This window comes from Phragmites australis, chromosome 16, assembly GCF_958298935.1.
Source record: "Phragmites australis chromosome 16, lpPhrAust1.1, whole genome shotgun sequence".
Taxonomy (NCBI): Eukaryota; Viridiplantae; Streptophyta; class Magnoliopsida; order Poales; family Poaceae; genus Phragmites; species Phragmites australis.
Genome location: NC_084936.1, coordinates 21,086,407 through 21,098,589, shown reverse-complemented (window position 1 = coordinate 21,098,589; position 12,183 = coordinate 21,086,407). Strand labels below are relative to the sequence as shown.

The window sequence follows — 12,183 nt, the reverse complement described above, 5'->3', positions numbered from 1 at the left end:
TTTGTAAGTGACACAAAATTTAGTTCTGAACATTAGTCTGGCGATTGCCATTGTTTCTTGTTAGTTGTGATGATCCTGTGACATTGAGAATTTATTGCTATGATCAAGGAAGGATGGCAGACCGGTGTTCTATGCAGATACTCTTGCATCAGCCAATAATACAGATCATTTTTTACACAACTGGGCTACCAAACATGAATTGTATGGAGTTTATTCGATGTGTTTTATAACATAGGGTGTTTTACAATCTGGGGCCTTATGATACTATGGTCTTTGCCAATATTTCGTCCCTGTGTTTGAATATGTTAAGAGAACCATGGGACATGTCAGGGCAGATGTTCAACGATTCAAAACCAGTAATTCTGGTAACAATTGACAAACAATTAAGCTTTGAACATTAACCATATTTATTCACTCACGATAGTTCACATGAACGAACACGACGTTACAGGCCTTACTAGATTAGGATCATAAGGCCATCATACAACAAACAAACAGTACTTGGTTTACAGGGGCAGTATGAACTTTGCTTTCTGTTCCTTTGTGATATGTGTCTCACGCTTGGATGGTGATTCCTCCCTGCAGCTCGGCGGCGGGGGCCTCCTCCGGCTCGGTCTGCTCAGAGAGCACCGGCAGGTGGCCCTTCTCCTGGAGGCTCTTCACCGTGTCGTACAGGGACTGGCTCACCGGCCGGAACTCCAGCCCCAGGTCCCGGAGCTTCTGGTTCGACATCTTGTACGGTTGCTTCCTCGGGTTCACCTCGTCGGAGCACCTGACAACATGAAACCAAACGCTCACTGAATCAACTAACTGAAGAGTTTTCAGTTGTGCACATCACAGGACCAAGCCGACAAGTACAGGCCAAGATCATTGCATTAATATTCATTTTTTATCCCAATTTTTCTTATCTTTTCCTGTGATATTTACTATGCAAATAACATCAATTGTAGTGTAAACACGAGGTGTGTGCTATGAGCATCTGAGATTCCTTGACTTCCTTGAACCCAAAGCATACGTAGAGGTTAGGTTTCGTTGGTAGGGTAAGATTGCGACATCAAAATGGTCGACGGGAATGTATCTTTGAAACAGTCCTATGAACCTGTCAAGGACCTTGAGTATTAAAATGAACCAAATTCAGGATAGATGACAGGATAACGAACTGATCCTTTTTAGCCCACAGCTGCATCTACGACGTCATTCGTTAAAAAAAAATAAAGTTGAATATTCCTGCGCCTTAGAAATTGGTGATATTCCGATCGGTTTCCGCTTCCTAAAATGGCTCTCCAGCCATATTTGTCCATGATTTGGTTGAAATACTGAGCATGGAGCGTAGTTTTTCTACGCTTGCACAGCAATTAGTTGAGTGTCGATCAGCTGGACGTAGTGAAGAAGGAAAAATGAATGCAAAAGAAACTGTCTTGATTTTGTTTCTCATGTGGTAATGTTAATTTCAATGCTCCTTAGTGATTTACTAGGACCAATCAGAATTTTGGACATACCTGGTGTATGCTATTTTTATGCCTTGAGGATTCTATAGGAAAATGGGACAAAATTGCTGAGTCAATGAGAAAATTTCTATTTTCCTTTGTTTTCTAATTTTGTTTAAATTTCTTTCCTGGACAAAATCTTAAGCATATGGCCACTTAGGGTCGGTTTGGAAACGTGGTTTTCAGATCCAAATCCTTTGAATTTAGTGCAAACTTAAACTATCCTACAAATTCCTATACCAATCCTTCTCTTGCAAACAGTCCCTATATGCACGCAGGTCCATGGTCTTACTGCGCTCTCATCGGCATGCACGATTTCTCAGCAACTTCTCTCTGATAAAACATGGATACGCGAGCATGTTGATGCTGATACCTGCACTGGCCGCACTTGAATTGGCCCACGGCACCAGGCAAAGAGCACAAATCAGACAGGATAATGACCATCTGAGCTCGCAAAACCAAACGCTACTTTTCCTGCTCTGATGCCTACATATTTCTACCACTCGGACAGCTACCCGTCAAGTGCTCAGTGTCCACAGGCAGCACAAAGCCAGTGCCTGCAAGTGGAAGGTTAGACTAGCGGCCAAGAATGCAGCGATCCTACGAAATCCAAGTCTGAGTTCAGTTGGTGCAGAGTGATTCTATAGTGAAATGATTATGTGATTAAAAATGAGTTTTTAGAATAAATTATATAGAGCAAGTGAAGTGAATCAGAAAAATTTATTTTTTCTGAGAGAATCACTTCCACAAATTTCACTTAGAGAATTAAAAAAGCTATTGTTTAATAGAGCTCCTCTAATTCTAATCAAAAAGCTACTTAAAAACACTATCAAACAAACCATTACGTTTGGAATCTAAATCCGTAATAGTAATATCCAATACACGGATATGCTTTGAAGCCGGCTTGTACAATATGCTCCAAGTAGCACCGGGTTCTCACCGTGGCCGGCCGTTCCTATCCGTCCTTACCTACCCCCGCTGGAATCCACCAAATTAACTAGGAGCATCACTTGCTTGGCTGCTTGCTACCCAACCAGTCGTTTCTTAATGCCCAACACCCCCTTAACTAAACAGTTGAAGGCCATGACGTTACGTCCAAGTAGACCAAGTGATCCTGATATGTATCTTTGCAAACTTTGACAGCGCTTGGAATGGACACACCAACTGCTAATTCAGGTAGTACATATATGCACGATCGTAACAGAGACACTAGCTAACTACACCTAAATTATTATTAATTTGTGCACATTAATGTGTGTGGAATTAGACATGGCATTAACAAAATGTGGCTGGTGGTTAAGCATGGAGGTACGAACATTTGGTGGATGAAACAGACAAAACTAATGAGATGATTAAGAAATCGGTGAGTGCCTCTGTCGTTCTTAAATAAATATCATTTCAGGATGCGTGCTGCTCAATTAAAAAAAGTTAACGACTAGTAAGTAGATTTGTCTTGTCGTGGAAAATACTTTTAAACCCTATGACCACACTATGTGATACAAGTGACTTTCTAGGGTGGTGTAGCGATATTTAGTTTTACTTCTGACACCTCGGAGATCATTTAAATCAGCCTAGTATTCTATTATTTGGACTTCACATTTACATACTTTTGAATATTCATCATATTTAAGTATGCAAAACCATAGTGGTGGATCCAATTTAGTGGTTCAAGAGACTAGAAAAATCATTGTAAAAGACACCGTTTTATTTTGCAAGTCACACCAGCACCATATCATATGATCGAACAATGCTAGAAGTATTTGACATCAAATAAAAGTTGCAGACCGATATAAAACAAGATGCAGGGGGTTTTTAACAAATCTCCAAAGTTACACGGGGGTTTTACAATTTTTCTTTTAATAATGTTTATTAACCCATGCTTAGCAAAGGTAATGGTCAAATAATACGTGCAGTGACAATTAAAAAAGGACGGATGGAGTAGAAGCTCTGAGGTTTACCGTACCTAGTGGGGACGGGGTACTCGGGGAAGAGCTTGGCAAGGATGCGGACGACGTCCTCGCGGTGGAGGACGCGCTCGGCGCAGAGGTAGCGGCCGTTGGCGCCCGGGGCCTCAAAGACGCGGAGGTGCGCGTCGGCGACGTCGCGGACGTCGACGTAGGCCTGGACGGCGTTGGCGAACTTGCTGGCGGAGCCGTCCAGGTACTTGAGAATGTGCGCGATGCTGGCGTTCACCGTCGGCTGCAGCAGCGGGCCGACCACCAGCACCGGGTTCACCACCACCAGGTCCACGCCGCGCTGCCGCGCCGCCTCCCACGCCGCCTGCTCCGCCACCGCCTTGCCGTAGCAGTACCAGTTCTGCGTTCACAGATCACGCGACCGTGTACCAATCTGGTTAGTTGGCTCGCAAAAATTTGGGAAAGAGCATGCACGTACACCGAAGCAGGTGACGTATTCAAGAACGGTCGTGTCATGCTGACGGATTTATTGCGCAGGGATCGAGATTTTTTTTTTGTGAGATGGGGAAATTAGGATGCTGGAATAAGGGCGCGTGGTCCGGAGGAAAGAGTTATTATATTTTTCTCATCTTTGCTAATTTTTGGTCTTCTGAAAACATCCTGTCTCCCAGGCACCTAAAACTGTACTCTTTGGGTGATATTTTACTAATTTATTATTAAAAAAATCAAACTTACTTCCGAGTATGATGTTTTGCTTCAAAAAGCAGTGCCACAATTTTGTAAATTTAGGAAAAATACATTGCAATCTAAACACATATGATCCGTTGGATGTTGTTATAATGGTCAAGAATATTGAGGCAAGTTTTGCTAATCATAAGGACAGATGCATTGGTCCACATCGGTCGTTTTATAGATCGTCGTCTCATATATTACCACGTGGATTTTAGATGATGTGGAGGAGAGAGAAATGTGAGAGAAGTCATTGTCTCACGAAACAACTACCTCATAAGCTAGAATTTAGTGCTATGAGACAACTCACACCATTGTACCGCACCATACGTCATTGCGGTGAGTGTGTTTTATTTCCTTCACCGACCCATATATCAAGGGGACATCAAATTATTATGAAATAATTAAAAAGATACCATACTATAGGGATTTTCTGTTAAGTTGTCACGAGCACTTATAAGATGGTACCATTGAATTTTTTCTAAGATGTTTTTCTAGAAGTTGGATTTTTAGCCATAGTAGATATAGACGTCGTTGAACATTCGAATGAGCCATTCGTAGCTTTTCTGAAAGGCACAAAATTGTTCACCCAACAAGCTGGCAAGCTTCTTCCAAAAAAAAGACAAAGGCCCATCACTTTTGTCCATGAAGTTTGTGAGTTGTGACCATGCGTCCAGCAGCGCAGCATTTTCTGGTGAGCTGAACGTTCCATGCATGGCATGACCGTTGACGCTATACGTTAAATTGCGCGCCACAGTTCAATTCTGGAGGCTGGTTGGACTTTCAGGGCGCGCATGTACTGATGGTACTCCGACCTTTCACTTTTACTAAGGCCACGTGTTAGCGGACCACACATGCATCTCTCATCTATTCGTGCAATTACAGAGCTAGGTTCGAATTTTGACTATCTTTTAGCCATATTCGAAAAGTCGATCATGTTCTTGTTCAAAAAATAGGGCGTAAGATTTTGAGATATCCAGAACAATACTCCTACTCGTCTTGGAAAGTGAAATACACAGAAGAAACAGAGGTGTAGGCCAGCAGGGAAAATGCAAAATCGTATGGGTTTACTTATCTCAGCCGTAAATCCCTCTTATTAGATGAGATTTTCTGACGTATTGTACGTTTGCTGACATGTAAAATCTGGGCCGTATGTCAACAGATGTGCAGCAACGGTGCAGTATGCTAGAGGAACCACATCCTCTTTCACTGATACTCATTCGTTCATGATTCTCTTCACATATTCTATGATTTTTTTATCTACTACTCTAATACGAATCTTAATATAAATGAATAATCTTAATAAAGCATGTGTGCATATGTAAATGTGAAAAATTTACTTCAGTGTAAGCAGTTTCGTGATTCGGCAAGTTCTACTTTGTGGTTTCTGCATGCTGCACGTGTGTCTATCGGCATGGCCTCATGCAGGTGTTACGTACGTTACGGTTGGATGCACCCGACTTCATCAGCAGATTGTTCTTAAGCATAATTAGCCAGCTGCACCTTTCTTTGAGCTAGGACACGCGTCCATCACAAGGGAAAAAGAAATGATTCAAAGCTAGCTAGTGCTCTCGACAGACACACCATATATCGCGATGAGCACTTCCAGTGGCTGCCTCAAAAGTCGAACTTTTTTAGGGTCGATTAGTAGCGCGCTAATAATTCACCTATATATCATGACTGCTAGCTTTAGGTCATGTTTATTTTCTATTTCTGATTCTGCTTCTGCTACTAGTAGAAGCTAGAAGTTAGAAGTCAGAATAAACGGGGTTCTGGAGAAGTGGTTTCTGGAGAAGCTAGAAGCTTGTTTCTGAGAAAAATGAAGTAAAGCTGAGAAGCTCACTGAGATATGCTTTTCTGAGAAGCTATGTACTGAGAAACTAAAAATTTATTGTAGAAGCCAACAACCTATTTTCAAAAACAACTTTTCAGAAAAATTCAAAAGCAAAAACTCAAACAAATAGACCCTTAGTTTGTATAGAATGACAAGCAAAAGGGAAATAATATGGTGCAGTAAAAGGTAGCAAAGCTAAGCTAGGGAGGAGAGAAGAAAAGTGACCGAGCACCCACCCTGGTTTTCTTGCAGAACTCGAGGTCGCTCCAGCACGACTCGTCGACGACCACGTCGGGCCCGCGGTTGGGGTCCATGGTGACGGCGCCGATCGACGACGTGAACACCACCCGCCGCACCGTGCTGGCCTCCGCCGCCGCGTTGATCACGTACTCCGTGCCCCGCACCGCCGGCTCCACCATTTGCTCCTGCATGCATGCAGTGCGTACGTCAGCGCACGTCGTGACTCATGATCCAGCTGGGCCATGGCAGCAAGGGTGTTGAGCTCGCCGCGCCCGGATCGATCGAGTGCTACTCACGGGATCGTCGGTGACGGGGGACGCGGTGTGGAAGACACCCTGGCAGCCCTGCACGGCGCGGCAGATGGCGTCATAGTCGAGGAGGTCGGCCTTGCAGAGGATCAGCCGCTCGGCGGCGCCGTCCAGGGCCTTCAGGTGCGCGTTCTTCGGGTCATCTGGCATCGCCATTAGCAAACCAAGAAACCAGCAGACTTAATCAGTTGCCTTTGTACGTAATATATACCCTGCCACGTCTCTCTACCGAACAAAAGAAGGTAGCTACTGCAGATATGTGAGCGTCTGTGCATGCCTGGGTTCCTGACGGTGCCCTTAACAGTGTATCCCTTCTCGAGCAGCCGCTTGACCAGCCACGACGCGATGTACCCGGCCGCGCCGGTGACGCACACGGTCTGCCTGTTCGCCAGCTGCACCGCGGCAGCAGGGGCGCCGGCGGAGGCGACGTCGACGACCGTCATCTTGACGACGACGATGATCAGTTCGTCCCTACCGCTAAACCACACACACCCTTTTCGTCACGAAAGCTAGCACGCGGTGGAGTAGTGCCGAAGCAGAGAAAGGCAGATGAAGGTGAGCAGTCTGTTTTTAGATTTGTACAAAGGACGGGCGAGCTGAGTGAGTTGGTAGGTTAATTTGGCAGGATTCTTCCTAAGAGGGCAGGAATTTATAAGCCAAGGCCAGGAGCCCTCGATGCCGAGGGCCGGGGGAAAGAACAGGCGACCAGAGACGGGGCGAGGTCATGACGGCACAGGCCGGGCAGTGTGCGTGTGAGTAGCTGAGACAGCGACATGGATGAGCACCGTGGGGTGGCCCCTCGCCGGGATGGCGACCTCGGGTTAGGTGAGGCAAATCTACCGTCTCCGGCGACGTACATCATGCAGACGTACGTATATAGGCCACTGCTGTCTCGTACGCGTACGTCTCCGCGCGGCGTAGCAGGTGGAAGAAACGGACTGCTCGCGCGCGCGCCCGAACCCGTGTACGTACCCGCGGCGCGATGCATTTTTTAGTGCTCCGAGTGAGTACTGGCGCAGCGGAGCTTAACCATCACCCATGCCGTTTCTCTGCAAAACCAATATTATCTTAACAGCCTAGTCAAATCTTGACACTTATCGGAACTCGAGTTATATTTTACGTATCTATTTTTTTTATCAAATTGAACATCTGAACCTAAGTTAGATTTTGACATAATCTGAGTCTACAGCACTGCTGCACTGTACTGCTGCTTGGTCAATCTGTAAGAATATCAGTGGGGATTCAGGGTGTTCAATTATGTTGGCTCGTGGAAAGTAGATGAGAAAAGCATGGCTGTGATTCACGAGTGGTTAGAAATTGCTCTGACTTGTGTGGAGCTAATTCGGGAAGGAAAATCGAGGGGAGATGAGAGATGCTCAGCTGAAATTACTTTCTCTTCCGGTGGTTGTGTCTGTGTGCGGATGGAGGGATGCCGACCGATCGATCGAGACGCCATTCCGCCACCACCACGTGATTTGCACGAAGGGTCCATAATCAATACGTCACCGTGACATCAGCAATCAAAAGGACATCTAAATAAATGGGGTATTAAAGTGTACACTTTAAATTTGAAGTTAATTGTATGAACTAACTCCTTAAAAATATTATATGAACCAACTACAAATGTTAGGAGACAAACAGTTGTCCATAGAGTTGTATAGAAACTTTGAGAAATTGCATCTTACTAAGCCACAAGAAAAATAAAAGAGTACATTACGATACATCATGTAATCCATCTTACTTGTATACTCTCCCAAATAATAGTACTACCATACTAACTTTAATCAGATAATGAATCGGAAGCATGGTTCAATTTATCGACGGTAACCGGTTAAAATCTATAGTTACCGAGCTTATCGCTCCGGTCCGATTTCAGAAACCGAACGGTAACCAAATTTGAATTAAAAAAATTTAAAAAAAAATCAAAAAAATCCTAAAGAAACTAGACACAATTCTAAGACTTCTGTGAAAAAAAATAAAAAATAATGTCATTTGCATCATAGAATATATTCTATAGGGAGGAAGTTTGAAAAAATGAAAAAAGTTGAAGTGTGCGGCTCGGTTATTAACTCATGTTAAGGAACAACTTAACATGCAAACACATATTTTTCTTGTGTAGGACTTATCTTAAGAGAATCTTTAAAATTATTTTCACTTCATTTAGAGTTTTATTAATTTCTCTATAATTTTTACAAAATTCACAAGCATAAAGTAAATATGTTAAGTACCAGCGCTGTAATTAACTTTTTCATATCTACTATTATTTTTTCCTATAAAGCATAGTATAAATAAAAAATAAAAATGGTTTCACTAATTTTAGAGCTGTGATGGGTCAGTTAATCTAGTCGCATTTACACAATCCTGCATGTTACAATAACTAATTCATGAGTTCGTGTATTTTTAAAATATATAGGATCATGTAAGAAGATTAACAAAATTAGTTTCATGATTTTTGGATTAGCAAAGAGTAAACTATGCATTTAACTTGGTTTAAAAAATTCATTTTCTCACATAAAATTTTCAACTTTTTTATGAGTATAAATACTTTTATCATGTAAATCATGTTACAAGAAAACCAACAAAATTTGTTTCATTAGCTCAAATGAATTAGTTATTGATTTTACAAGATTGAGCTAATTTTTGGGTTTTTTTTGTTGAACTTCACTGAAAATCGAGAAAGCCGCTCGATAAATCGAGAAAACCGAGCGGTTACCGACAATGCGAAAAATTCGAGAAATCCGCTAGATAAATCGAGAAAATTTCTCGGTAACCGGTCCGATCCGATCGGTTACCGAGAGGCGATTCTGACAAATTTTTAACCAAATTTTAAATTTTAGAAAATGAATTTTGTCCGAATTTCAGCTGAATTTTGAGCGGTTACGTGATAATCGTGAATTTTCGGTTACTGGACAGGCTCAGTAACTGAACCCCAATCGGTAAGTGAAACCTTGATCGAAAGTACTTCCCCTGTCGAATAGGACCACATATATACAGCTTTTAGTTGTGATTGTTTAGTTATAACCCACAATTATACCAGATATGCTAAATGGAATCCTTACAAACAACTCAGTTACCAAATCCCTACAATCAAAGGATAATCGGTTGCCTACCAAACATAGAAGGATCATGATACGGCATCTACATGATACATAACTTAACACCCTCATTCCATCACAACTCACGGAGATTGAGATTGTGTTTGAACTCATCGTGTTGCCACACCGGTAGAAGTTTCGTAAACCTATCTACAACTTGATCTCAATAAGGTATGGATTAGATGTCAAGGACCTTTTGTGTGCCACTCGTTCCCTGACAAAACAAAAATCAAAGACTGGGTTGACAGATAAATGTGTGGCTCTAACATTGTTGCACTAGTACATGATGTTCTTGACTGAAACACACCGAGTTCTCCTAGTAGCAACTATACCCGAACTATCTCTGTTGTAGCATTAGCGAAAACTTTGTACTCGATTTCAATGCTAGATCTTGACATGGTCGCTTGTTTGCAAGCATTCCAGGAGATCAAGTTTGACCCAAAGAACACAACAAATCCCCCTATTGACTTCCGGTCATCCGACCCAATGGGCATCTAAAAAGGCACTTACCAAAGTCAGAATCACCATACCAGTCATCACAGTGTGATTGAGGTAATGAAGTATCCTCTTCACCACTATCCAAATCATAGTGGTTGGTGAGTGCAAAGACTGGCAAACCTTGTTCACCGAGAAGGCAATGTCAGGCCGAGTGAGTACCGTGTACTGGAGAGCTTCCATTGTGCTGTGATACTTCATAGTTTCTTCCGGGTTATCGTGGTTGTGATTGTTGATGCCATTGGGCTTTCGATTGCATCTGGATGGCTTGTCCCCCCATTCCATAGGGTCCCCCGGCTCCATATATATATGGGGGTTGCCGTGTAGTATCTAGACTCCTTTCCGATTAGTATTCTATCATCCTTAAACTTAGTGATATACTTCATTATTTAAGGGATATCTGGACACCTGCATAAGATTTTCATATGTCCAGGGATTCCCTTCTTGAATACGACCGTATGCTCAGGGTATCTAGGGTAACCCAGAGATTTGTATATGTATTGTACATGATAGTTTTATACTACTCATTGTCAAAATCCCAATTCCTGTAACTTGGAACTTAGCCGAGAATACCATGCACACGGTGCTTGTTTTAAGCCATAAAGAGCTTTGTGCAATTTGCACACAAGATGAGGCTAGTACGGATCGATCTGTATACCCAGCTGGCAGTTTCATAAATACTTTATCTTCCAAAGCACCATGCAGGAATGCATTCTGAACAGCCAGTTGTCACAAATCCCATCCTTGTGACATAGCTAAAGACATAAATGGACCGTTGTTTGAAGCCCTTCGCCATTAACTGGGCCTTGTACTGATCAATGCTCCCATCAGCCTTACTCTTAAGTTTGTACATCCACTTGCAGTCAATAAGATTATGGCCACATATAGACCGAGGTACCATACTCCATGTCTCATTTTTCTAAAGTGCAGCAAACTCAACATCCATCGCTATGCGCCAAGGTAGATCGGCAAGGGCAACAACAAGAGATTTCGGCTCAATGGAAAAGCTATATGCATAGCGCTCAGTACTATCAATGTACTGCCTTGGGACACGAATATTGTTTCGAAGGCTGGTGGTCATGGGATGTGTAAAACTGAAGAAGTCGCCAGGAATTGCACCAGTAGGGGGAGCTACAACGCTACTCGAGGCAGCCGTCTCAATCACATCTATGTCATGAGACAGTCCCAAGCCATCATGCATTGACATGGCCCCACAAGGTGAAGTGTCGCTCATCGCACCATCACGTTAGAATAGCACATTAGTGACAGGTGATAACCGTCATTAGTGATGGGTCCCATACCCGTCACTACGAACGCGTCACTAATGATGACACATTAGTGACAGGTGCCGACCTATCACAAATAATGGTCAGTAGTGACGGGTCAGAGTTGAGACCTGTCAGTAACGTGCATCTCCTATGATCTGTGGAGGTCTGTTGCCCGTCACCGGTGACGTCATTAGTGACAGGTAGATTTACCACCCATCACTAATGATCGAGTCATCAGTGACATGTGAGGTTACAACATGTCACTGATTACACTCTTTAGTGACATGTGACATTTTTACCCGTCACTAATGTGCTCATCCCCCGAAGGGCTTTACCTGTTTCATGACTGCATCCTAAAGCAATGTTAGGATTTAGCAGCCGTCTTCTTCTGCAAACAAGGTAGTACACATCCAGATATCCACATAAGATCAGCCATAACATTCATGCCATAATCACCATGTATTTCAAGATATCCATATTGTAGGGACCAAAGTCACGAGATATCCACATATACATAATCAAAACATACAATGGCTTAAGTCCACATCAAGAATGGAACTACAAATTACATAAGTCAAAAATAGAACCACAAATTACATAAGTCAGTACGCTATCTCCCTATAATGAAACTCACCTTTAGAAGAGACAACTTCAGTCATTATGACCGAGGTGATCTGTCCTCGAATGTTGAAGAGTGCAGACTCCTCGATGTTGCGATCCGGTAAGTTGAATTCTTGCTGAATGAAAGTAGTTATGGAAAAAAATATGCAATTAGTATGAGCAAAATCATTTTATCATCAGATATTAGTAA

The 12,183-nt window shown here is 42.8% G+C and overlaps 1 protein-coding gene across 1 annotated transcript; it reads right to left on the bottom strand.

Annotated features, from left to right (window-relative positions):
• Positions 1-383: 383 nt before the first annotated feature.
• LOC133896437 (cinnamoyl-CoA reductase 1-like) lies at positions 384-7,203 on the bottom strand. The gene is made up of 5 exons (XM_062337045.1): positions 6,792-7,203; positions 6,503-6,657; positions 6,203-6,391; positions 3,451-3,803; positions 384-772 (listed from the first exon to the last, which is right to left on the bottom strand). Exons 1-5 carry the CDS (start codon positions 6,955-6,957, stop codon positions 556-558), a joined length of 1,080 nt encoding a protein of 359 aa, XP_062193029.1. The 5' UTR covers positions 6,958-7,203; the 3' UTR covers positions 384-555.
• Between the last annotated feature and the right edge of the window lie 4,980 nt (positions 7,204-12,183).